This window comes from Pseudophryne corroboree, chromosome 4, assembly GCF_028390025.1.
Source record: "Pseudophryne corroboree isolate aPseCor3 chromosome 4, aPseCor3.hap2, whole genome shotgun sequence".
NCBI classification, from domain to species: domain Eukaryota; kingdom Metazoa; phylum Chordata; class Amphibia; order Anura; family Myobatrachidae; genus Pseudophryne; species Pseudophryne corroboree.
Genome location: NC_086447.1, coordinates 738,191,333 through 738,214,817, shown reverse-complemented (window position 1 = coordinate 738,214,817; position 23,485 = coordinate 738,191,333). Strand labels below are relative to the sequence as shown.

Sequence of the window (23,485 nt, the reverse complement as noted above, 5' to 3'; positions counted from 1 at the left end):
TAGAGGAGATGAGATTTCGCACACTGAGACGGAAAGGTTTCTTCACAGTAAGGACAATACGTATTTGGAATTCCCTGCCTGAGAGAGTAGTAATGGCGTGCTCGGTCACTACTTTTAAGAATGGGCTAGATTAATTCCTATTGGATAAGGATATACAGGGTTATGGTGGGTAACTTATAATATAGAAATAAATAAAAAAACAGGAGGAAGTGACATAACGGCTAAACATTCACCGCAGTTAAAATTAGTCTAAAACATATTACAGTGTAGGAGATCACTAACAGGTTGAACTCGATGGACAAATTGTATTTTTTCGACCTCAGCAACTATGTATATTACCCCTTTCAGATACAGCAGACAGCGCACCCCTTTTAAATACATAATAGAAATATATTTTTGGCTTTGCATCACACACATATATAGCAGTAGTGTACAGAAGTACTGGTAGTCGTAACTAAGTGACGCACCAATAGAAATATATTTTTTCCTCTTGATCACACACACAGGCTATTTAGCAGTAGTGTACAGTAACCGCTGTACTATACTAGTAGTCAGAGTGACGCACCAATAGAAATATTTTTTTTGCTTTGGATCACGCACAGATATATAGCAGCAGTATATAGTAGCCGCAGTACTAGTAGTCAGAGTAACGCACCAATAGAAATATATTTTTTGCTCTGGATCACACACAGAGGATATATAGCAGTAGTCTACGGCAGTACTAGTAGTCACTGAGAAATATATTTTTTGCTTTGGATCACACACAAAGGATATATAGCAGTAGTGTATAGCAGTCCCTTATGGACAAAGAACACCTGGTCCTATACATACACAGCCACAGTATGCTACTATGCAGAGCCCTAACACAGTGACCGCACACTCAGTTCTCCTGCAAAACAACCCATCTGTTCTTTTCTGCCACCCTCTGCTCTTTCCTGTCCCCCTTTGCTCTCTCCTGCCCCGATTTCCACTCTCCCTGCTTGCTCCTTCCCTTACAGCACACAGCACAGAAGGAACACGTCCTTACTGTGCACTCTCCAAGTCCGGAGTGACGATGGCGCCGATCACCGGGACTATGTATAGGGGCTAATTCAACAAGAAATGCAAAAATTGCAAAAATACGTAAAATCTGAGACAAAAAAATAACATTTCTTTTTCATCCACTAGGGGTCACTGGAGTACTCTTGGGATATGGACGGCTTCCACCGGAAGAAGGCACTGAATAAATTAATTTTTGAGACTACTCCTCCCCTCCATATCCTGCAGCACTTCAGTGTTTTTTCTGTGCTCGACACAGTTAGAAGGCATAGTGGAGCTCATCCACAAAGTATTGGAATTTTTTTCTAAGTCAATTTCCACGTCCTTTCCCCCCTTCTAACAGGCGTGGGTCAGGGACAGTGGAAGCGGCTGAGTAGCCGTGAGTGTCGGACCTCTCTGTAAAGAGCTCCCTCACTCCACTTGCAGGCTGCCTGCAGGAAAGCTGGACGGAGCTTGGATGAAGGCCCCGTCATAGACTTTTGTCACGGTCCAGGTATGTTGGGTTGGGGCGGTCAGCGCTTGCTGCCGCTCCACTGTTGGGGATTGTTGGGTACTCACCGCTGCCCGGAGCGCGTGTACATGGGCCGCTTCACGGTCCATGCGGCGCGCTCTCACTCTCCGGCTCCCAGCATCCTAAAAGACCGCTGCTCCCTGCGCAGCAGCAGCGCTGCTTGGCTACACAGACACGCCGTTATGCTGTGTGTGGCGGGCGGGAGCACGTGTGCATGGGCCGCTCCACGGCTCCATGCAGCACGCTCTCTGCTTCCGCCATCCGCCCGCAGCAGCCGAGGAGTTCCGTTGTCCGGGGTCTACAGACAGGCCGCTCACACGGCCCTTTGCAAAACTTCCACAGGCCCAGACCCGGTGCTGTACACGGAGGTCGTGGGAGTGGGGGGGGGGGAGACTTTAACAGTATTTGGCAGTGCAAGAAATGCTTAATATGTTTAAATGTTCTCCTGTCTGTTCCAGGTTTCCTATTTTTACATCTCGGCTAAGAGTGGTACTAGAGGAATTTGGGGTCAGTTTTCGTATTTCTGGCAGGCACTGCACTTGCCTAGAATATACCAGGAACTTTGGTGTTATTACTGAGTCGTGCAGTCTGTCTGTGTGGAGTTTGTATTGTCTGTCTTCATAATGAGTAAGACACCAGCAAAATCTAAGAAACATTTGTCATGTCATGTCTGTAAGAGTGTGTTGCCTGATGGATCCACCACATGTACAGCATGTGTTGTTAATACAGCCATAAATACGATTTCCATTCCAGAAGTAAAGGCATCTCAGGACCCGCCATGGGCTTTACTTGCAGATGTATTAGTTGGTTTACAATCAGAACTGGCCGCCTCTCGTGAAGAAAGAGAGGCGGCAAGATCTGAGTTTAAGATGAGACCATTTGAGTTACCTGGGGAGTCTCAAACTGGTCATAAGTCCACCTTGAGTGGAAAAGATAAGTTTCCTTTTCCTACTAATTTTCCTGTCTCTGGGATACTAGACCTCACTGAACAGGAGTACGAGGAGGGCGAAATAGAACAACAGTCAGAAGGTGACGACTTTGACAGCCCAGGTATTGACAATCTCATCAGAGCAGTTCGTCAGTCGCTGGAGTTTACGGAAACTGAGGAGCCACTGACGAATGATGAGGTAGTCTTTACTAAACGACAGAGATCTCCGATGTGTTTCCCTATCTCGGAATCTCTTAATAAAATGTTACTGGAGTCACGGAAAAATCCGGACAAACGGTTTTCTATTCCTCGTAGATTTAAATCGAGTTACCCGTTTCCAGAGGCCATGACAGCTACATGGGAGAACCCACCTTTGGTGGATTCATCCGTATCTAAACTTACGAGGAAGTTAACCATACCAGTCCCAACTGCTACTACGCTTAAAGACCCTGCAGATCGTAAAATAGAGGCTATGCTAAGGTCCATGTACACAGCATCTGGAGTGCTGTTAAGACCTGGGTTGGTTGGCATTTGGGTTACTAAAGCTTTAATGGTATGGATAAAAGAGCTCAAGTCGGCTCTGCAAGATGATCATCTTATACTTCTCGCGGATCAAATCTGGGAAGCTGCTGAATATCTATGTACAGCTTCTACTGACGTCTGTCAGCTTACTTCTCGCCTGTCCTCATCGCTAGTCACAGTACGACGAGCACTTTGGCTGCGTTCGTGGCAGGCGGAGACGGAGGTTAAAAAAGGTATAGAGGCATTGCCTTATGATGGCGAGAAACTTTTTGGTCCTGAATTGGACAAATGGATTTCTGAGGCTACTGGAGGGAAGTCTGTTTTTCTTCCATCGCCTACAACTATACCTAAACGGAAATATTCTGGTCCGGCGTTCAAATCCTTTAGAACTCAGCCCTTTCGTGGGCAGGGAGGAGCAGTCACGCCGGGCAGAAGAGGTCGGGGACGTAGTGCCCGACAATCCAATGCACGTCGTCAAGACACCAAGACCACTAACAAACCAGTGGCATGACGGGCTCCCAGCCCATCTCGGATCTCCAATTGTGGGAGCACGCCTTCAGAGCTTTCAGGGGGCGTGGCTGCAGACGTCCACAGATGGGTGGATCCGCAATTTAGTATTAGAGGGTTACAAAATAGAGTTCGATTATCTTCCGACAGGAAGATTTTTCACGACAGGACTGCCTGTGTCGGACGACAAGAAAGCAGTTCTGCAGGTTGCCATTCAGTCTCTGCTGAATGCTGCAGTGATAATTCCGGTCCCTGTGCAGGAACAGGGGCAGGGTTATTATTCCAGTCTGTTTCTGGTACCAAAACCAGATGGCTCAGTAAGGCCAATATTGAACCTAAAAGGTCTCAATCATTACGTCACTTACCACAGATTCAAGATGGAATCTCTCAGGTCAGTAATTGCAGGGTTAGAGCCACAGGAATTCATGATTGCACTAGATCTCAAGGATGCGTATTTGCACATTCCGATTTGGCCACCTCACCAGAGTTTCTTAAGGTTTGCGATAAGACGAGACCATTACCAATTTCAGGCTCTACCGTTTGGCCTCTCATCAGCGCCTCGGGTATTCACCAAGGTAATGTCCGTGATGACAGCTCATCTCAGGTCCCTAGGGGTAATAATTGTTCCGTATTTAGACGATCTACTCATAAAGGCTCCGTCGCAACAATTGCTTCTCCAACATGCCTTACTAACGTACAATGTACTAGTTCAGCACGGTTGGATAGTCAGTTTAAAGAAATCACATCTAATTCCGTGTCAACGACTTCAATTCCTAGGGATGATTCTCGATACAGTAAAACAAAGGGTTTACCTGCCACAACAGAAAGTACAGGGCATTCGTCATCTGGTGCAATTAGTGCTCAAGCCACGCACAGTCTCAGTACATTTGTGCATTCGCCTTCTAGGCACAATGGTGGCGGCTTTCGAAGCACTTCAGTTCGGAAGATTTCACTCACGTCCGTTTCAACTGGAGGTGTTAGCACAGTGGTCGGGATCACATCTGCAGCTGCACCACAGGGTGAGGTTGTCACCACAAGTCAGGGTGTCTCTTCTCTGGTGGTTAAAAATACACAATCTATCTGCAGGGAGACGATTCGGCGTCGCGAATTGGATAATTCTGACAACAGACGCAAGTCTCAGAGGTTGGGGAGCTGTAGTTCAGAGTTATCGGCTCCAGGGCCTCTGGGCGGATCACGAAAGATCGCTATCCATAAATGTTCTGGAACTCAGGGCGATTTACAATGCTCTAAGACAAGCGGTGTACATGTTTCGTTTTCAGACTGTTCAGGTGCAGTCAGACAACGCGACGGCAGTCGCATATATAAACAAACAAGGAGGAACGAGAAGCCGCATGGCTATGCGGGAAGTAGCTCGGATCCTCAGATGGGCCGAATATCACCAGGTGATATTATCGGCAGTGTTCATTCCTGGAGTGGACAACTGGGAGGCAGATTTTCTCAGTCGTCGGGATTTTCATCCAGGAGAGTGGGCATTGAATCCAGAAGTATTTCAGATGTTGATCCAGAAGTGGGGTTACCCTCAGGTGGATCTAATGGCATCCCGCCACAATCATCAGGTGTCAAGATATGTGTCCAGAACAAGAGATCCAGGGGCAGTGGCGGTGGATGCTCTCACAGCCACGTGGCCATACAGCCTTGTGTATCTGTTTCCACCGTTTCCGCTGCTCCCGTTGGTGCTAAAACGGATCAAGAGAGGGTTCGTCACAGTCATTCTAATAGCGCCTCATTGGCCTCGGAGGGCTTGGTTCTCGGATCTCCTCGGGTTACTCGCAGACGATCCGTGGCCACTCCCACTACGTCCGGACCTGTTACAACAGGGTCCGTTCCTTTACCCCGATTTAGCGCGGCTGCGTTTGACGGGGTGGCTGTTGAAAAGGCCATCTTAAGGAAAGAGGGCATTCCTGAGTCTGTTATACCAACCATGGTACGAGCTAGGAAGCCGGTTACGGCAGCTCATTATTATAGAATTTGGCGTACTTATATAGGTTGGTGTGAAGCTCGGAAATTTCCGACATCGTCTTTTAAATTATCCCGTCTTTTGTTATTTTTACAAATGGGGTTAGATGGAGGACTACGTCTTTCCACATTAAAGGTGCAGGTATCTGCGTTGTCAATTTATTTTCAAAGGAAATTGGCCTCGTTGCAGTCAATACATACGTTTCTACAGGGTGTAAAGAGGATACAGCCTCCTTTCATTCCACCTACAGCACCATGGGACTTGAATCTGGTTTTAGATTTCTTACAGTCCGATTACTTTGAACCCTTACAACAAGTGGATATTAAATTTCTCACTTGGAAAACTATTTTTCTTTTAGCCTTAGCTTCGGCTAAGCGTGTTTCAGATTTGGGAGCCTTGTCATGCAAATCACCGTATTTAATTTTTCATGATGACAGAGCGGAACTTCGGACGAATCCCGCTTTTCTACCAAAGGTAGTGTCGTCTTTTCACATCAATCAACCAATAGTAGTTCCTGTGTTAACAGGAGACTCTGGAACGTTGGATGTGGTTCGCGCATTGCGTATCTATGTTTCCCGAACGTCTACTGTGCGTAAGACAGATACGTTGTTTATTCTCTATGACGCAGCTAAGAGGGGTTGGCCAGCCTCTAAGCAGACCTTATCCAGATGGATCAAACTGACTATACGTCAGGCTTACCTTTATGCTAAGTTACAGCCACCTACTTCAGTAACAGCTCATTCCACACGTTCTGTGGGGACGTCATGGGCAGCGAGTCGTGGGGCTTCTACGACACAGCTTTGCCGTGCGGCTACTTGGTCGTCAGTGCACACGTTTGTGCGCTTTTACAAGTTTGATACGTTCGCGGCAGCAGCATCTAGCTTTGGCCGTTTAGTGTTACAGGTGCCAAACAGCTCTCCCGCCACGGAGGAGACTTTGGTACATCCCAAGAGTACTCCAGTGACCCCTAGTGGATGAAAAAGAAAATAGGATTTTGGTACCTACCAGGTAAATCCTTTTCTTTGAATCCATAGGGGGCACTGGACGCCCACCCAGAGCAGTTTACCTGTTTTAGGAGTCCAGTGGTTCTTATGGTAACACACTTTCACGACTAGTTTAAATTTAACAAGGGTTAATCAGTTATGGTGTCAACTGTTTAGTTGTCTGTTACGTTGTGTCAACTTTATTGTTGTCTGTGAGACTATATGTAATTCTCCTTTTGTCAATCTCTCTATCGATCCTGTTCGGCTCAGTAAAAAACACTGAAGTGCTGCAGGATATGGAGGGGAGGAGTAGTCTCAAAAATTAATTTATTCAGTGCCTTCTTCCGGTGGAAGCCGTCCATATCCCAAGAGTACTCCAGTGCCCCCTATGGATTCAAAGAAAAGGATTTACCTGGTAGGTACCAAAATCCTATTTTCTGAGACAAAAAATACAACTTCTGAGACATAGCAAAAACTGAGTATGCACTACAAAAACTAGGCGTGTAGGGGGCGTACTAAAGGGCTGGACTCGCAAAAACTATGAGCTGGGGCGTGTTGTGGGCGTATGCAGATTTTAGATAGGCGGAGCATACGTATTTTTTGCAACTGAACACACATTTATGGTGTGCAGTTTCTAAGTGACTACAGGTCAACCTTAAAATCTACACAAGCTGACCTCAGTTGTAGAATGTTCGATGTAAACTGCAATCATTGCTTCATTACACCCAGCTGAAGCAGCTCACACTGCTGACCACAATTCAGTTTATTCAGCTGCATTGAAACTTAACAACATGTAAGGGAGCTTCGGGGCAGGTGCACGGTTTTTCGGCACCCCAGGCAAAACATGTGTCTGCTGCACCCCCCCCCCAAATAAATAAATAAATAAAAATAACCAAAAACCACCCAGCCTCTAAAAATTACATTTTAAAAACTCACCATGTGTGACATTTTGCGGGGACCCCCAGACAGGCTGTAATGTGTCTGGACACCGTAGGATAGATTACTCCTGTGTGCAGCCGAACTGAAGCTTTATACATTCACTGACATACAGTATACAGCGTATTTATACTATGTAATTGCGTGCCGGATATTAACTGAATAAATAAATAAATCTATATATATATATGTATATATGTATATACATACCCCCCCCCCTTCCCCAAAGAAAAATCACAACCTCAAATTCTGATACAGTAGAGGAATGGAGTACTGAGCTTGCAAAATATAAGGGCACCTTTATGCAGGAGAAGCAGTCCCAGTAAAGAAGAGATTCTGCCCATAAAAATGTATAATAGGGACCAATCCAAAGTGACTACATTGCAGGCTGCAGAAGAAGGTGTCTGTGATCCACTCAGACAGGGACCAGCAGCAGGGGAGCCGCCCGCAGTCTGCTCTGCAGTGTAGCCCCAGTCCCTCACTTAGCACAACATAATTATCCCCGCAGGACTCCCGTATGCAGAGTCTGTTCTTGTGGTGCGGTGCGGGAATATGTCGGCGCGGAGAGGAGCAGAAGAACTGTAACAATAGCCGGCAGCACGCTGCTTACTCTATGTGCAAAGAGTATTAGAACCACTGCCGATGGGTTACACACTCACTGTCAGCGCTGCAGGGATGCCGCGGCCACCCAACTGTTATCAGCCGCCCGCCAGCGCTGTCAGTGTGAGTGTATCCCATCGGCAGCGGCTCTAATACTCTATGCACATAGAGTAAGCAGCGTGCTGCCGGCTAGTGGTACGTACAGTTCTTCTGCTCCTCTCCGCGTCTCTGGTAACGCTCAACATATTCCTCCTCTTAAGGAAGAGGAGGAGCTGAGCAAAAGTAACAAGGATCAGGGAAGCATTCATCAGCATTGTGACCTGCCGCCCTCCAATGGCCGCCACTCATGGCTGCCTAAAACTATTTAACACATGTAGTACTCTAAAATATATGTTAGTAGTAAGTAGTAAGGGGTCTATTCATGAAGCAGTGAAAAATGTGGAGAAGTGAGACAGTGGAGAAGTTGCCCATGGCGACCAATCAGCTTTGATGTAACATTTATAATTTGCATATTATAAAATTATACAGAGCAGCTGATTGGTTGCCATGGGCAACTTCTCCACTGATTCACTTCTCCACACTTTTCACTGCTTCATGAATAGACCCCTAATTCTTTAAGTTAATAACAATGCAGGTTTGTCAAGAACACATTTGTTACAAGCAAGATTTTTTTGTTGTTGTTTGGTTAATGGCTTTTTGTTTAAAAGCTGATGTTTTTTTATGATTTAAAGCAATAAATAATTATTATCTTCAAATATCATACCCACATACATGTGTATGGTTTTTTTTTTGTTTTTTTTTCCCCTTGACAAAAAAACATATGTTCAATAACATCACCACAATAGTTGTGATTTTGTGGACATTTTAATTATGCACCACTTGTTTTTTTTATTTTTTTTATATTTTCACATTAAACAATAACATAAGGAATGTTAATAATAACGAAGAAACATTAATATGTCATGTATGTAAACTTTCAACATTAAAAAAAAAAAGTTTTTTTTTCTTTTCCTTTTTCCGCCTGCATTTGTGGATACACCAGTGGAAGTAGCTCGTCTTGTTGTTCGACGCATTCTGTCAGTAGGCATGGTTGGCTCAATGTTATGTATGGCTGATATTAAATTGTGATATCAGAAACCTTGACGAAAAAATGCAACTAAGTGTAAGTTTTTTCGCAAAAAATGCGGATTTTTAAATCTAATCGCAAAATTTCCAAATTTGACAAATCCACTTTTTTTTGTAACATCAAATTAGTGTTGCCGATTTTCACGTTGGGGCGTGCTTTCGCAATTTTGCGATTGGTCCCAGTTTTTGCTAATTTGTACTTTTTATGATCCTTACTGAATTAGCCCCATAGAATCCAAAACCTGTGAGATCTGACAGCGGGATGATGACGTTTTGCCATGTTTTCGGATACAAGTCAGGAGCAAAAAAACGAGCCTGACTCTGATCCAGGTTCGGTTGTCAGGGAACTGAACCCGCTCATCCCTAATATATATTTGTTTAAAATGTTTAAAAGAGATGCTTCAGTCAATTCGTTTTTCCTCATAAGAAAGTCTAATTCTTCATTAGACAGTAGGTATAACTTTTTTATTTTAATTTTTATTGGATGTTTCCTCTATAATGCCCATATAATATTACTAAAAAGTGTTTAGACACCCGTATATAGCTTGGTTTTAAAATTGTAACAATCACAGTTTCTTAAAATTCTAATTTTACAAAACATAAGATGAATAAAATATATTTAGGCATTTTGTCAGACAGTAAATTACCGTACTTTAGCGAGCATAACTTTTTGACCTTATTATAAAGGAAACCTTTTTTTCTCCAATCACATGTTCTCTGAATGAGTCCTCTAGTGTTCAATCCTATGCGTTTTGTCTCGAAGAGTCTTCTTCAGGGTCAATTGTATGAGGATGCACAAAGATAAGTGTCAAACAATATACATCAAAACATTTCTAAAAACATATGGGCAATATACAATATATTTTACCAACATTCATAATTTCATAACTTCAAAGAATGCTTAATATAGGAATCGCATTAAACTGGAATTCATCATAATAGGACCAGTAGACAATGGCTCAAATTATGCCAATGGTTCCCTTGACAAGTTCAGGGTCACAGATAGGAATGTATTCCACCTAACAGGGTGGGAGTTAATTAATATGGATAATCCAATATGGTGGTGTTCATAGGGAATCAGTGTTTGTGCAGTGTATCACCTTCCTAACAAAAATAATAAGTAAAACTTTATTATTTCTTTTAGAAAGGTGATACACTTTCATGTATATTTGTTTGTCCTGAGATATATTCTAAAAACACCTCAGGTTATTAGTTTCCCTCTATGGGGTATATGCAATTGCGGTCGAATTCCCGAAAATGTCAAAAAACTGGACTTTTTCGCCCCCCCAAAAAAAATCGACAATGCAATTCAGTACTTTACGTCAAAAAAACGGACTTTCAAAATTCGACTTTTTGAAATTCGACATTTGTCAAATTCGACATTTCTGCAATGGTACAAATGCAGCAATTCGCCAAAAGTATATTCAATTGAAGTTTGGAAACTCGACAACAGTGCTTTTAGACAGTAAATTCTGCATTTTCAATCCGCCACACTTTGGTGGGGGAATCTAATAAAAAATGTTTAAAACATTTTTTTTTTTTTTTGGTGTTTTTTTTTATTGGTAATAGCATATCTATTTATATTAGAAGGGATTAGGTAATTGGTTTGTCTATTTTGGAGGCACAAGTATTATTTTATATATTTAAAATTTTTTTTTTTTTTAAATGGAATGGTAAAATCCCGGAAAAAAATGGCGTGGGGTCCCCCCTCCAAAGCATAACCAGCCTCGGGCTCTTCGAGCCGGTCCTGGTTCTAAAAATCCGGGGGGGGGAAATGACAGGGGATCCCCCGTATTTTTAAAACCAGCACCGGGCTCTGTGCCTGGTGCAAAAAATACGGGGGACAAAAAGCGTAGGGGTCCCCTGTATTTTTTACACCAGCATCGGGCTCCACTAGCTGGACAGATAATGCCACAGCCGGGGGTCACTTTTATACAGCGCCCTGCGGCCATGGCATTAAATACCCAACTAGTCACCCCTGGCTGGGGGAGTGGGGACCCCTTCAATCAAGGGGTCCCCCCCAGCCACCCAAGGGCCAGGGGTGAAGCCCTAGGCTGTCCCCCCCCCATCCAAGGGCTACGGATGGGGGGCTGATAGCCTTGAGAGATTTGAAAGAATATTGTTTTTTCCAGTAGTACTACAAGTCCCAGCAAGCCTCCCCCGCAAGCTGGTACTTGGAGAACCACAAGTACCAGCATGCGGGAGAAAAACGGGCCCGCTGGTACCTGTAGTTCTACTGGAAAAAAAATACCCAAATAAAAACAGGACACGCACACCGTGATAGTAAAACTTTATTACACACATGTCGACACACACCTACTTACCTATGTTCACACGCCGACCTCTGTCCACTTGTCCAAGTAGAATCCACGTGTACCTGTGAATAAAATTATACTCGCCTGATCCAGTGTCCAGGTTATAATCCACGTACTTGGCAAAAAAAAAAACGAACACCCGGACCAAACGGACTGAAAGGGGTCCCATGTTTACACATGGGACCCCTTTCCACGAATGCCGGGACCCCACGTGACTGCTGTCACAGAAGGTTCCTTCAGCCAATCAGGAAGCGCTACTTCGTGGCACTCACCTGATTGGCTGTATGCGCGTCTGCTGTCAGACAGCGCATCGCACAGCTCCCTCCATTAGTTTCAATGGTGGGAACTTTGCGGGTAGCGGTGGGGTTACCCGTGGTCAGCCGCTGACCGCGGGTGACCTCACCGCTGACGCAAAGTTCCCACCATTGAATATAATGGAGAGGCTTTGCGATGCGCTGTCTGACAGCTCAGACGCGCATAGCCAATCAGCAGAGTGCCAGGACGTTGCGCTCGCTGATTGGCTGAAGAGACCTTTCTGTGACCGCAGTCACGGGGGGTCTCTGCATTCGGGGAAAGGGGTCCCATGTGTAAACATGGGACCCCTTTCAGTCCATTTGGTTCGGGTGGGTTTTTTTTTTTTTTTGCCAAGTACGAGGATTATTTTAAAAGATCCGGACACTGGATTGAGGTGAGTATAATTTTTTTCACAGGTACCCCGGATTCTTCAGTGACGAGGGGGGCGTGGCAGTCGGCGGGTCAACATAGGTAAGTATGTATGTGTCGGCATGTATGAAATAAAGTTTCTCTAACGTCCTAAGTGGATGCTGGGGACTCCGAAAGGACCATGGGGAATAGCGGCTCCGCAGGAGACTGGGCACAAAAGTAAAAGCTTTAGGACTACCTGGTGTGCACTGGCTCCTCCCCCTATGACCCTCCTCCAAGCCTCAGTTAGATTTTTGTGCCCGGCCGAGAAGGGTGCATTCTAGGACTCTCCTGAGTTTCTAAGAAAAAGTTTAGTTTTAGGTTTTTTATTTTCAGTGAATCCTGCTGGCAACAGGTTCACTGCACCGAGGGACTAAGGGGAGAAGAAGCGAACTCACCTGCGTGCAGAGTGGATTGGGCTTCTTAGGCTACTGGACATTAGCTCCAGAGGGACGATCACAGGCCCAGCCATGGATGGGTCCCAGAGCCGCGCCGCCGGCCCCCTTACAGAGCCAGAAGACTGAAGAGGTCCGGAAAATCGGCGGCAGAAGACGTCCTGTCTTCAATAAGGTAGCGCACAGCACCGCAGCTGTGCGCCATTGCTCTCAGCACACTTCACACTCCGGTCACTGAGGGTGCAGGGCGCTGGGGGGGGCGCCCTGAGACGCAATAAAAACACCTTAGATGGCAAAAAATACATCACATATAGCTCCTGGGCTATATGGATGCATTTAACCCCTGCCAATTTTTCCTTAAAAAAGCGGGAGAAAGGCCGCCGAGAAGGGGGCGGAGCCTATCTCCTCAGCACACTGGCGCCATTTTCCCTCACCGCTCCGTTGGAGGGAAGCTTCCTGACTCTCCCCTGCAGTCCTGCACTACAGAAACAGGGTAAAACAAGAGAGGGGGGGCAGTAAATTGGCAGATAAATCTATACAGCAGCTATATAAGGGAAAAACACTTATATAAGGTTATCCCTTTATATATATATATAGCGCTCTGGTGTGTGCTGGCAAACTCTTCCTCTGTCTCCCCAAAGGGCTAGTGGGGTCCTGTCCTCTATCAGAGCATTCCCTGTGTGTGTGCTGTGTGTCGGTACGTTGTGTCGACATGTATGAGGAGGAAAATGGTATGGAGGCGGAGCAATTGCCTGTAATAGTGATGTCACCCCCTAGGGAGTCGACACCTGACTGGATGGTCTTATGGAAGGAATTACGTGATAGTGTCAGCACTTTACAAAAGACTGTTGACGACATGAGACAGCCGGCAAATCAGTTATTACCTGTACAGGCGTCTCAAACACCGTCAGGGGCTCTAAAGCGCCCGTTACCTCAGATGGTCGACACAGACCCAGACACGGACACTGACTCCAGTGTCGACGGTGAGGAAACAAACTTATTTTCCAGTAGGGCCACACGTTACATGATCACGGCAATGAAGGAGGTTTTGAACATTTCTGATACTACAAGTACCACAAAAAAGGGTATTATGTGGGGTGTGAAAAAACGACCTGTAGTTTTTCCTGAATCAGATGAATTAAATGAGGTGTGTGATGAAGCGTGGGTTTCCCCCGATAAAAAACTGCTAATTTCTAAAAAATTATTGGCATTATACCCTTTCCCGCCAGAGGTTAGGGCGCGTTGGGAAACACCCCCTAGGGTAGATAAGGCGCTCACACGCTTATCAAAACAAGTGGCGTTACCGTCTCCTGATACGGCCGCCCTCAAGGAACCAGCTGATAGGAAGCTGGAAAATATCCTAAAAAGTATATACACACATACTGGTATTATACTGCGACCAGCAATCGCCTCAGCCTGGATGTGCAGTGCTGGGGTGGCTTGGTCGGATTCCCTGACTGAAAATATTGATACCCTGGACAGGGACAATATATTATTGACTATAGAGCATTTAAAGGATGCATTTCTATATATGCGAGATGCACAGAGGGATATTTGCACTCTGGCATCAAGAGTAAGTGCGCTGTCCATTTCTGCCAGAAGAGGGTTATGGACGCGACAGTGGTCAGGTGATGCGGATTCCAAACGGCATATGGAAGTATTGCCGTATAAAGGGGAGGAGTTATTTGGGGTCGGTCTATCGGACCTGGTGGCCACGGCAACGGCTGGGAAATCCACCTTTTTACCCCAGGTCGCCTCTCAGCAGAAAAAGACACCGTCTTTTCAGGCTCAGTCCTTTCGTCCCCATAAGGGCAAGCGGGCAAAAGGCCACTCATATCTGCCCCGGGGCAGAGGAAGGGGAAAAAGACTGCAGCAGGCAGCCTCTTCCCAGGAACAGAAGCCCTCCCCCGCTTCTGCCAAGTCCTCAGCATGACGCTGGGGCCTTACAAGCGGACTCAGGCACGGTGGGGGCCCGTCTCAAGAATTTCAGCGTGCAGTGGGCTCACTCGCAAGTGGACCCCTGGATCCTGCAGGTAGTATCTCAGGGGTACAAATTGGAATTCGAGACGTCTCCCCCTCGCCGGTTCCTGAAATCTGCCTTACCAACGTCTCCCTCCGACAGGGAGGCGGTATTGGAAGCCATTCACAAGCTGTATTCCCAGCAGGTGATACTCAAGGTACCCCTCCTACAACAGGGAAAGGGGTATTATTCCACGCTGTTTGTGGTACCGAAGCCGGACGGCTCGGTGAGACCTATTTTAAATCTGAAATCCTTGAACACTTACATACAAAGGTTCAAATTCAAGATGGAGTCACTCAGAGCAGTGATAGCGAACCTGGAAGAAGGGGACTATATGGTGTCTCTGGACATCAAGGATGCTTACCTCCATGTCCCAATTTGCCCTTCTCACCAAGGGTACCTCAGGTTTGTGGTACAGAACTGTCACTATCAGTTTCAGACGCTGCCGTTTGGATTGTCCACGGCACCCCGGGTCTTTACCAAGGTAATGGCCGAAATGATGATTCTTCTTCGAAGAAAAGGCGTCTTAATTATCCCTTACTTGGACGATCTCCTGATAAGGGCAAGGTCCAGAGAACAGTTAGAGGTCGGAGTAGCACTATCTCAAGTAGTACTACGACAGCACGGGTGGATTCTAAATATTCCAAAATCGCAGCTGATTCCGACGACACGTCTGCTGTTCCTAGGGATGATTCTGGACACAGTCCAGAAAAAGGTGTTTCTCCCGGAGGAGAAAGCCAGGGAGTTATCCGACCTAGTCAGGAACCTCCTAAAACCAGGCCAAGTGTCAGTGCATCAATGCACAAGAGTCCTGGGAAAAATGGTGGCTTCTTACGAAGCGATTCCATTCGGCAGATTCCACGCAAGAACTTTTCAGTGGGATCTGCTGGACAAATGGTCCGGATCGCATCTTCAAATGCATCAGCGGATAACCCTGTCTCCAAGGACAAGGGTGTCTCTCCTGTGGTGGTTGCAGAGTGCTCATCTTCTAGAGGGCCGCAGATTCGGCATTCAGGACTGGGTCCTGGTGACCACGGATGCCAGCCTGAGGGGCTGGGGAGCAGTCACACAGGGAAGAAATTTCCAGGGCTTGTGGTCAAGCATGGAAACGTCACTTCACATAAATATCCTGGAACTAAGGGCCATTTACAATGCCCTAAGTCAGGCAAGGCCTCTGCTTCAGGGTCAGCCGGTATTGATCCAGTCGGACAACATCACGGCAGTCGCCCACGTAAACAGACAGGGCGGCACAAGAAGCAGGAGGGCAATGACGGAAGTTGCAAGGATTCTTCGCTGGCCGGAAAATCATGTGATAGCACTGTCAGCAGTGTTCATTCCGGGAGTGGACAACTGGGAAGCAGACTTCCTCAGCAGACACGACCTCCACCCGGGGGAGTGGGGACTTCACCCAGAAGTCTTCCACATGATTGTGAACCGTTGGGAAAAACCAAAGGTGGACATGATGGCGTCCCACCTCAACAAAAAACTGGACAGATATTGCGCCAGGTCAAGGGACCCTCAGGCAATAGCTGTGGACGCTCTGGTAACACCGTGGGTGTACCAGTCAGTGTATGTGTTCCCCCCTCTGCCTCTCATACCCAAGGTACTGAGAATCATAAGAAGGAGAGGAGTAAGGACTATACTCGTAGCTCCGGATTGGCCAAGAAGGACTTGGTACCCGGAACTTCAAGAAATGCTCACGGAGGACCCGTGGCCTCTACCTCTAAGAAAGGACCTGCTCCAGCAGGGACCCTGTCTGTTCCAAGACTTACCGCGGCTGCGTTTGACGGCATGGCGGTTGAACGCCGGATCCTGAAGGAAAAAGGCAGTCCGGATGAAGTCATCCCTACCCTGATCAAAGCCAGGAAGGATGTAACTGTGCAACATTATCACCGTATTTGGCGTAAATATGTTGCGTGGTGTGAGGCCAGGAAGGCCCCTACAGAGGAATTTCAACTGGGTCGTTTCCTGCATTTCCTGCAAACAGGACTTTCTATGGGCCTAAAATTAGGGTCCATTAAGGTTCAAATTTCGGCCCTGTCGATATTCTTCCAGAAAGAACTAGCTTCAGTTCCTGAAGTTCAGACGTTTGTCAAGGGGGTACTGCATATACAGCCTCCTTTTGTGCCTCCAGTGGCACCTTGGGATCTCAATGTAGTTTTGGGGTTCCTAAAATCACATTGGTTTGAACCACTCACCACTGTGGACTTAAAATATCTCACATGGAAAGTGGTAATGCTGTTAGCCCTGGCTTCAGCCAGGCGTGTCTCAGAATTGGCGGCTTTATCCTATAAAAGCCCTTACCTAATTTTTCATACGGACAGGGCAGAATTGAGGACTCGTCCTCAATTTCTCCCTAAGGTGGTTTCAGCGTTTCACTTAAACCAGCCTATTGTGGTACCTGCGGCTACTATGGACTTGGAGGATTCCAAGTTACTGGACGTAGTCAGGGCCCTGAAAATATATGTTTCCAGGACGGCTGGAGTCAGAAAATCTGACTCGCTGTTTATCCTGTATGCACCCAACAAGCTGGGTGCTCCTGCTTCTAAGCAGACTATTGCTCGTTGGATTTGTAGTACAATTCAGCTTGCACATTCTGTGGCAGGCTTGCCACAGCCAAAATCTGTAAAAGCCCATTCCACAAGGAAGGTGGGCTCATCTTGGGCGGCTGCCCGAGGGGTCTCGGCTTTACAACTTTGCCGAGCAGCTACTTGGTCAGGGGCAAACACGTTTGCTAAATTCTACAAATTTGATACCCTGGCTGAGGAGGACCTGGAGTTCTCTCATTCGGTGCTGCAGAGTCATCCGCACTCTCCCGCACGTTTGGGAGCTTTGGTATAATCCCCATGGTCCTTTCGGAGTCCCCAGCATCCACTTAGGACGTTAGAGAAAATAAGAATTTACTTACCGATAATTCTATTTCTCATAGTCCGTAGTGGATGCTGGGCGCCCATCCCAAGTGCGGATTGTCTGCAATACTTGTACATAGTTATTGTTACAAAAATCGGGTTATTATTGTTGGGAGTCATCTTTCAGAGGCTCCTCTGTTATCATGCTGTTAACTGGGTTCAGATCACAAGTTGTACGGTGTGATTGGTGTGGCTGGTATGAGTCTTACCCGGGATTCAAAATCCTTCCTTATTGTGTACGCTCGTCCGGGCACAGTATCCTAACTGAGGCTTGGAGGAGGGTCATAGGGGGAGGAGCCAGTGCACACCAGGTAGTCCTAAAGCTTTTACTTTTGTGCCCAGTCTCCTGCGGAGCCGCTATTCCCCATGGTCCTTTCGGAGTCCCCAGCATCCACTACGGACTATGAGAAATAGAATTATCGGTAAGTAAATTCTTATTTTTACTTTCACGGTGTGTGTCTCCTGTTTTTATTTGGGTATTTTTTTTCCAGTAGAACTACAGGTACCAGCGGGCCCGTTTTTCTCCCGCATGCTGGTACTTGTGGTTCTCCAAGTACCAGCTTGCGGGGGAGGCTTGCTGGGACTTGTAGTACTACTGGAAAAAACAATATTCTTTCAAATTTCTCATGGCTATCAGCCCCCCATCCGCAGCCCTTGGATGGGGGGGGACAGCCTCGGGCTTCACCCCTGGCCCTTGGGTGGCTGGGGGGGGGACCCCTTGATTGAAGGGGTCCCCACTCCCCCAGGGTACCCCGGCCAGGGGTGACTAGTTGGATATTTAATGCCACGGCCGCAGGGCGCTGTATAAAAGTGACCCCCGGCTGTGGCATTATCTGTCCAGCTAGTGGAGCCCGATGCTGGTGTAAAAAATACGGGGGACCCCTACTCTTTTTGTCCCCCGTATTTTTTGCACCAGCACCAGGCGCAGAGCCCGGTGCTGGTTTTAAAAATACGAGGGATCCCCTGTCATTTTCCCCCCCGGATTTTTAGAACCAGGACCGGCTCGAAGAGCCCGAGGCTGGTTATTCTTTGGAGGGGGGACCCCACGCAATTTTTTTTTCGGGTTTTTTGCCGTTTTTCCCCGTTTTTTAAAAATCGGATCAAAATCCGTCAAATCGGCCGTTTTTCGACAGCGGGACTGTCGAATCCGTTTTTTATTGAATATGGTAAATTTTGGCACCCACTTGCCGGAATTCGACGGTCGAATTGTGTCGAATTAAAAAACAGGCGAAAAATTGCCGCGATTCGCCGCTAATTGCATATACCCCTATGTCTCTATATCATATATTTTTTTTCCATATGAGTTCAGTGTTAATCATGTGTACTGTTGTCTCTATATATGAGTTTAGGATTATGCCAGTATTTTATTATTAATCACTGCTGCATACACACTGTACCTGTGGGATGCTGGCAGTCATGTTACCGACGCCGGAATCCTGACATTACTGAGGAGACCGGCGCCGGATTACTGACAACTGACATCCCGACGGTGAGTATCGGGGTTATAGTTATGACTCTGGGAAGGGGGGAGTTAGGATTAGGAACTGGGGGTGTTCGCCCTAGTCGCTATCCCCCAAGGATTAGGGTGGATGATGGAGGGGATACGTAGCACTACTTACCCCACTGATGTTGGGATCTTCAGTGTCGGAATGCCATGGTCGGTCATGTGTCTGCTGGCATCCTGACTGCAAGGATTTAGTATGTATTCCTGTACTTGCTCATAGTTAATAATAATTAAAGTACATGCTTCTAATGGGTGTTACTATACACCAATAATAATATGTATGAAACAGGCCACATGGTAGCACTCAACATTAAACTGGCTAAGTACCCCCAACGTGAAAAGAAACAATCTAGAGACTATAAGGCCACTATATGTGTAGCTAAGCGATTACTGTGAATCAACTGAACGGTTGTGGAAGAATATATTTTTACTAACGTAAAACACATATAATAATAAATATACCGCGGGTCATTCATTTTAATAGCAACTTTCCAATACAGAAACATGATTGCTGTAGTAACACACATCACATAACATACACTGGAATTACACATTTTGTGTTTTCTTGTTTTCTATTCTCATGTGTCTTTTGTCCTTAGATAATACTGTAGTTCAATGACAAAAAATCCTGTCCTTTATACAGCCTTGGTTATATAAATCATTATAATTCCATGTGATGAAAGTTCTAAATGTTTTCAGTAGAACTGTCCTATTGGGAATCAATACTCTGTGACATGCATTAAACCTGCACAATAGCGCTATAAAAGACAATTTTATTTACGGCCCATTATATACAATTTATCCGTTCTATTGGAAAACATTTAGAACTTCCATCACGTGGCTCATATTGACCTGTATAACCAAGACTGCATAAAGGACAGCCCCATGAGATCTGTTTTGATTGAACTACAGTATATGTATTATCGGAGGACAAAAGATACATGAACTTTGAAAACAAGAAAACACAATGTTGTATATTTGTACAGTTTATGAATATTCACACTTGGCTGTGATATGTTACCACAGCTATCAGGTTTCTGTACTGGAAAGTTTTCCGCATTAGAGAAGTCTCCGGGAACATATCGTGGGCACCATATTCCCGGAGATCTGTACATGCGCAGTAGACGCTGGCACACAGACAGGAGGGTCTACTGTGCTGCCAGAAGGTGAGAGGGCCCACCCTTATCAGTAACTCTGGGTGTCGTTAATATTTTGTGTTCTATTTGAGTAAAATATATTGTTCCAGAATTATTATGGAGTGATTCAGCGTTAACCACTTAACCACATATAGCACCCTTATATTTTACATTGCTAAAGAACGGATGAAGCTTTAAATTAATGTATTTGATTAATTCAATAATTCACCAATATAAAAAAACCCTGAAATAAATACAATAGCCATATTAATGATAAAATAGATATAACAAATTCAGCGGCAGACTCAAGATATGTACGTCATTTTCACAGAACAGTGATAGCAGCAGTCTTGTTCAGAAATTGTTACTTTTATATAAAGCCAATTGAGTAAGTAATCAAGACTTGTATTCTCTGCATATAAATCTCCATCCAGGAAATTCCATTTACAGAGATCAATCTATTAGATCCACTCAGGAAATCAGAGTTATTAAGGGACCTGTCCTATACGGTAATGTCCAACAGTCTATAGCAGTGTTTCCCAACCTCAGTTGCTCAAGGCACATTAGCAGTTTTTTTGTTCAAGTTTAGCCATACTTGGGCACAGGTAACTTAATTAGTACCTCAGTTATTGTGATTTAAGCATCGGTGCTCAACCATGGATATCCTTAAAACCTGGACTGTTAGCGTGTCTTGAGGAACAAAGTTGGGGACCACTGGGCTATAGGTTAGTTGATAGTAAGCATGATGAGACATTACAAGGAAAATTATGTAGTAAGTATAGTAGTTAGGCACTGGAAAGACGGATAATTAGAAGTGACTTCCAGCACTAACGAGCAACACGAATAGTGGGTTCCCAATGTGTGCTCCCAACTCCTAGTACGCGCCGCATGCATCAGTCATCACCTCCACAGTTGAGTGCAGCATCCTCAACGGACATTGGGGCAGATGTATTAAGCCTGGAGAAGTGATAAAGCAGTGATAAGTGGAAGATGATAACGCACCAGCCAATCAGCTCCTAACTGTCGATTTACATATTGGAGCTGATTGGCTGGTGCGTTGTCACCTTCCACATATCACTGCTTTATCACTTCTCCAGGCTTAATACATCTGCCCCATTGTCTTCTATAGTTGGCTCTGTAATGAAAGTGTTAGAAGTTCTGGCTGTCATACATTGATCTCTGATGCTGACAGCTGGCTTATGCATTTCGTCTTCTAATGTAGACTTTTTCACTATTTTATGTACATGACTACATTATTTCTGTGAATAAACGGGACCATTTCTTGTAATTGTACAGGTAGTGAAATTGCTCGGACACAAAAGCAAATTCAGTGAAGAGGAAGTTCATGTTATATGTAATAATTTCCAAGCAAATCTCCTTCATGAAGATCTTGATCCAACCAAACTGACCATTGATGACCTCCGAGTGTTACACTTTGAGAAAGCCATGCAGGAAATCCGGGCTGGAGATCACAACTGTTTGGCCAAAGAATGTTACGCACTTTGGAAAACTAAACGTTTGCAACTCATGACGCTGTCTGAAAATACCAAAAATATTCTTGGTGAGCTTCGAAAATTAACCCGTTTAGTTTTGTTAACAAACGGAAACCGCCAGGTCCAGAGGGAGAAAATTGAGGCCTGTGGTGCCAAACCATTCTTTGATGCAGTAGTGGTTGGGGGAGAGCACGCTGAGGAGAAGCCTGCGCCATCTATCTTCCTCCACTGCTGTGACCTAGTGGAAGCAAAACCAGAGGACTGTGTGATGGTCGGTGATAATCTGGACACAGATATTCAGGGTGGACTGAATGCAGGGTTGAAGGCAACGATATGGTTAAATAAAAATACACATGCCCACAGAAATCCCAGACCTACTCCTCATCATATAATACAATCGGTGGATCAATTACCTGATGTTCTAAAGAATTTACAATAGATTACAAAGTTTGAACATAGCTCCTCTGCTACATTACAAATGCTCTTTCTCTATCGTCCTAGTGGATGCTGGGGTTCCTGAAAGGACCATGGGGAATAGCGGCTCCGCAGGAGACAGGGCACAAAAAGTAAAGCTTTTCCGATCAGGTGGTGTGCACTGGCTCCTCCCCCTATGACCCTCCTCCAGACTCCAGTTAGATTTTTGTGCCCGGCCGAGAAGGGTGCAATCTAGGTGGCTCTCCTAAAGAGCTGCTTAGAGAAAGTTTAGCTAGGTTTTTTATGTTACAGTGATTCCTGCTGGCAACAGGATCACTGCAGCGAGGGACTGAGGGGAGAAGGAGTCAACTCACCTGCGTGCAGGATGGATTGGCTTCTTGGCTACTGGACATCAAGCTCCAGAGGGACGATCACAGGTACAGCCTGGATGGTCACCGGAGCCGCGCCGCCGGCCCCCTTGCAGATGCTGAAGACAGAAGAGGTCCAGAATCGGCGGCTGAAGACTCCTGCAGTCTTCTAAAGGTAGCGCACAGCACTGCAGCTGTGCGCCATTTTCCTCTCAGCACACTTCACACGGCAGTCACTGAGGGTGCAGGGCGCTGGGAGGGGGGCGCCCTGGGAGGCAAAATAGTACCTATAAAGGCTAAAAATACCTCACATATAGCCCTAGAGGCTATATGGAGATATTTAACCCCTGCCTGATTTCTCAAAATAGCGGGAGACGAGCCCGCCGGAAAAGGGGCGGGGCCTATCTCCTCAGCACACGGCGCCATTTCCTCTCACAGCTCCGCTGGTCAGGACGGCTCCCAGGTCTCTCCCCTGCACTGCACTACAGAAACAGGGTAAAACAGAGAGGGGGGGCAAATTTATGGCGATATTTTTATATAACAAAGCAGCTATAGGGGAGCACTTATTATAAGGCTATCCCTGATATATATATAGCGCTTTTGGTGTGTGCTGGCAAACTCTCCCTCTGTCTCCCCAAAGGGCTAGTGGGTCCTGTCTTCATTAGGAGCATTCCCTGTGTGTCTGCTGTGTGTCGGTACGTGTGTGTCGACATGTATGAGGACGATATTGGTGTGGAGGCGGAGCAATTGCCAAATATGGGGATGTCACCTCCTAGGGGGTCGACACCAGAATGGATGCCTTTATTTATGGAACTACGGGATAGTGTCAACACGCTAAAGCAGTCGTTTGACGACATGAGACGGCCGGACAATCAATTAGTGCCTGTCCAGGCGACTCAAACACCGTCAGGGGCTGTGAAACGCCCTTTGCCTCAGTCGGTCGACACAGACCCAGACACAGGCGATGACTCCAGTGGTGACGGTGACGAATCAACCGTATTTTCCAGTAGGGCCACACGTTATATGATTTTGGCAATGAAGGAGGCGTTACATTTAGCTGATACTACAGGTACCACTAAACAGGGTATTATGTGGGGTATG

The 23,485-nt window shown here is 46.0% G+C and overlaps 1 protein-coding gene across 1 annotated transcript in view; it reads left to right on the top strand.

Annotated features, from left to right (window-relative positions):
- NANP (N-acetylneuraminic acid phosphatase) overlaps window positions 1–22,116 on the top strand; it is a 72,610-nt gene extending 50,494 nt beyond the window's left edge. The window contains exon 3 of the mRNA XM_063918107.1: window positions 21,406–22,116. Within this exon, the coding sequence (XP_063774177.1) occupies window positions 21,406–22,041 (636 nt within the window). The 3' untranslated portion in view covers window positions 22,042–22,116. The remainder of the gene's footprint in view (window positions 1–21,405) is intronic.
- Window positions 22,117–23,485: the final 1,369 nt, after the last annotated feature.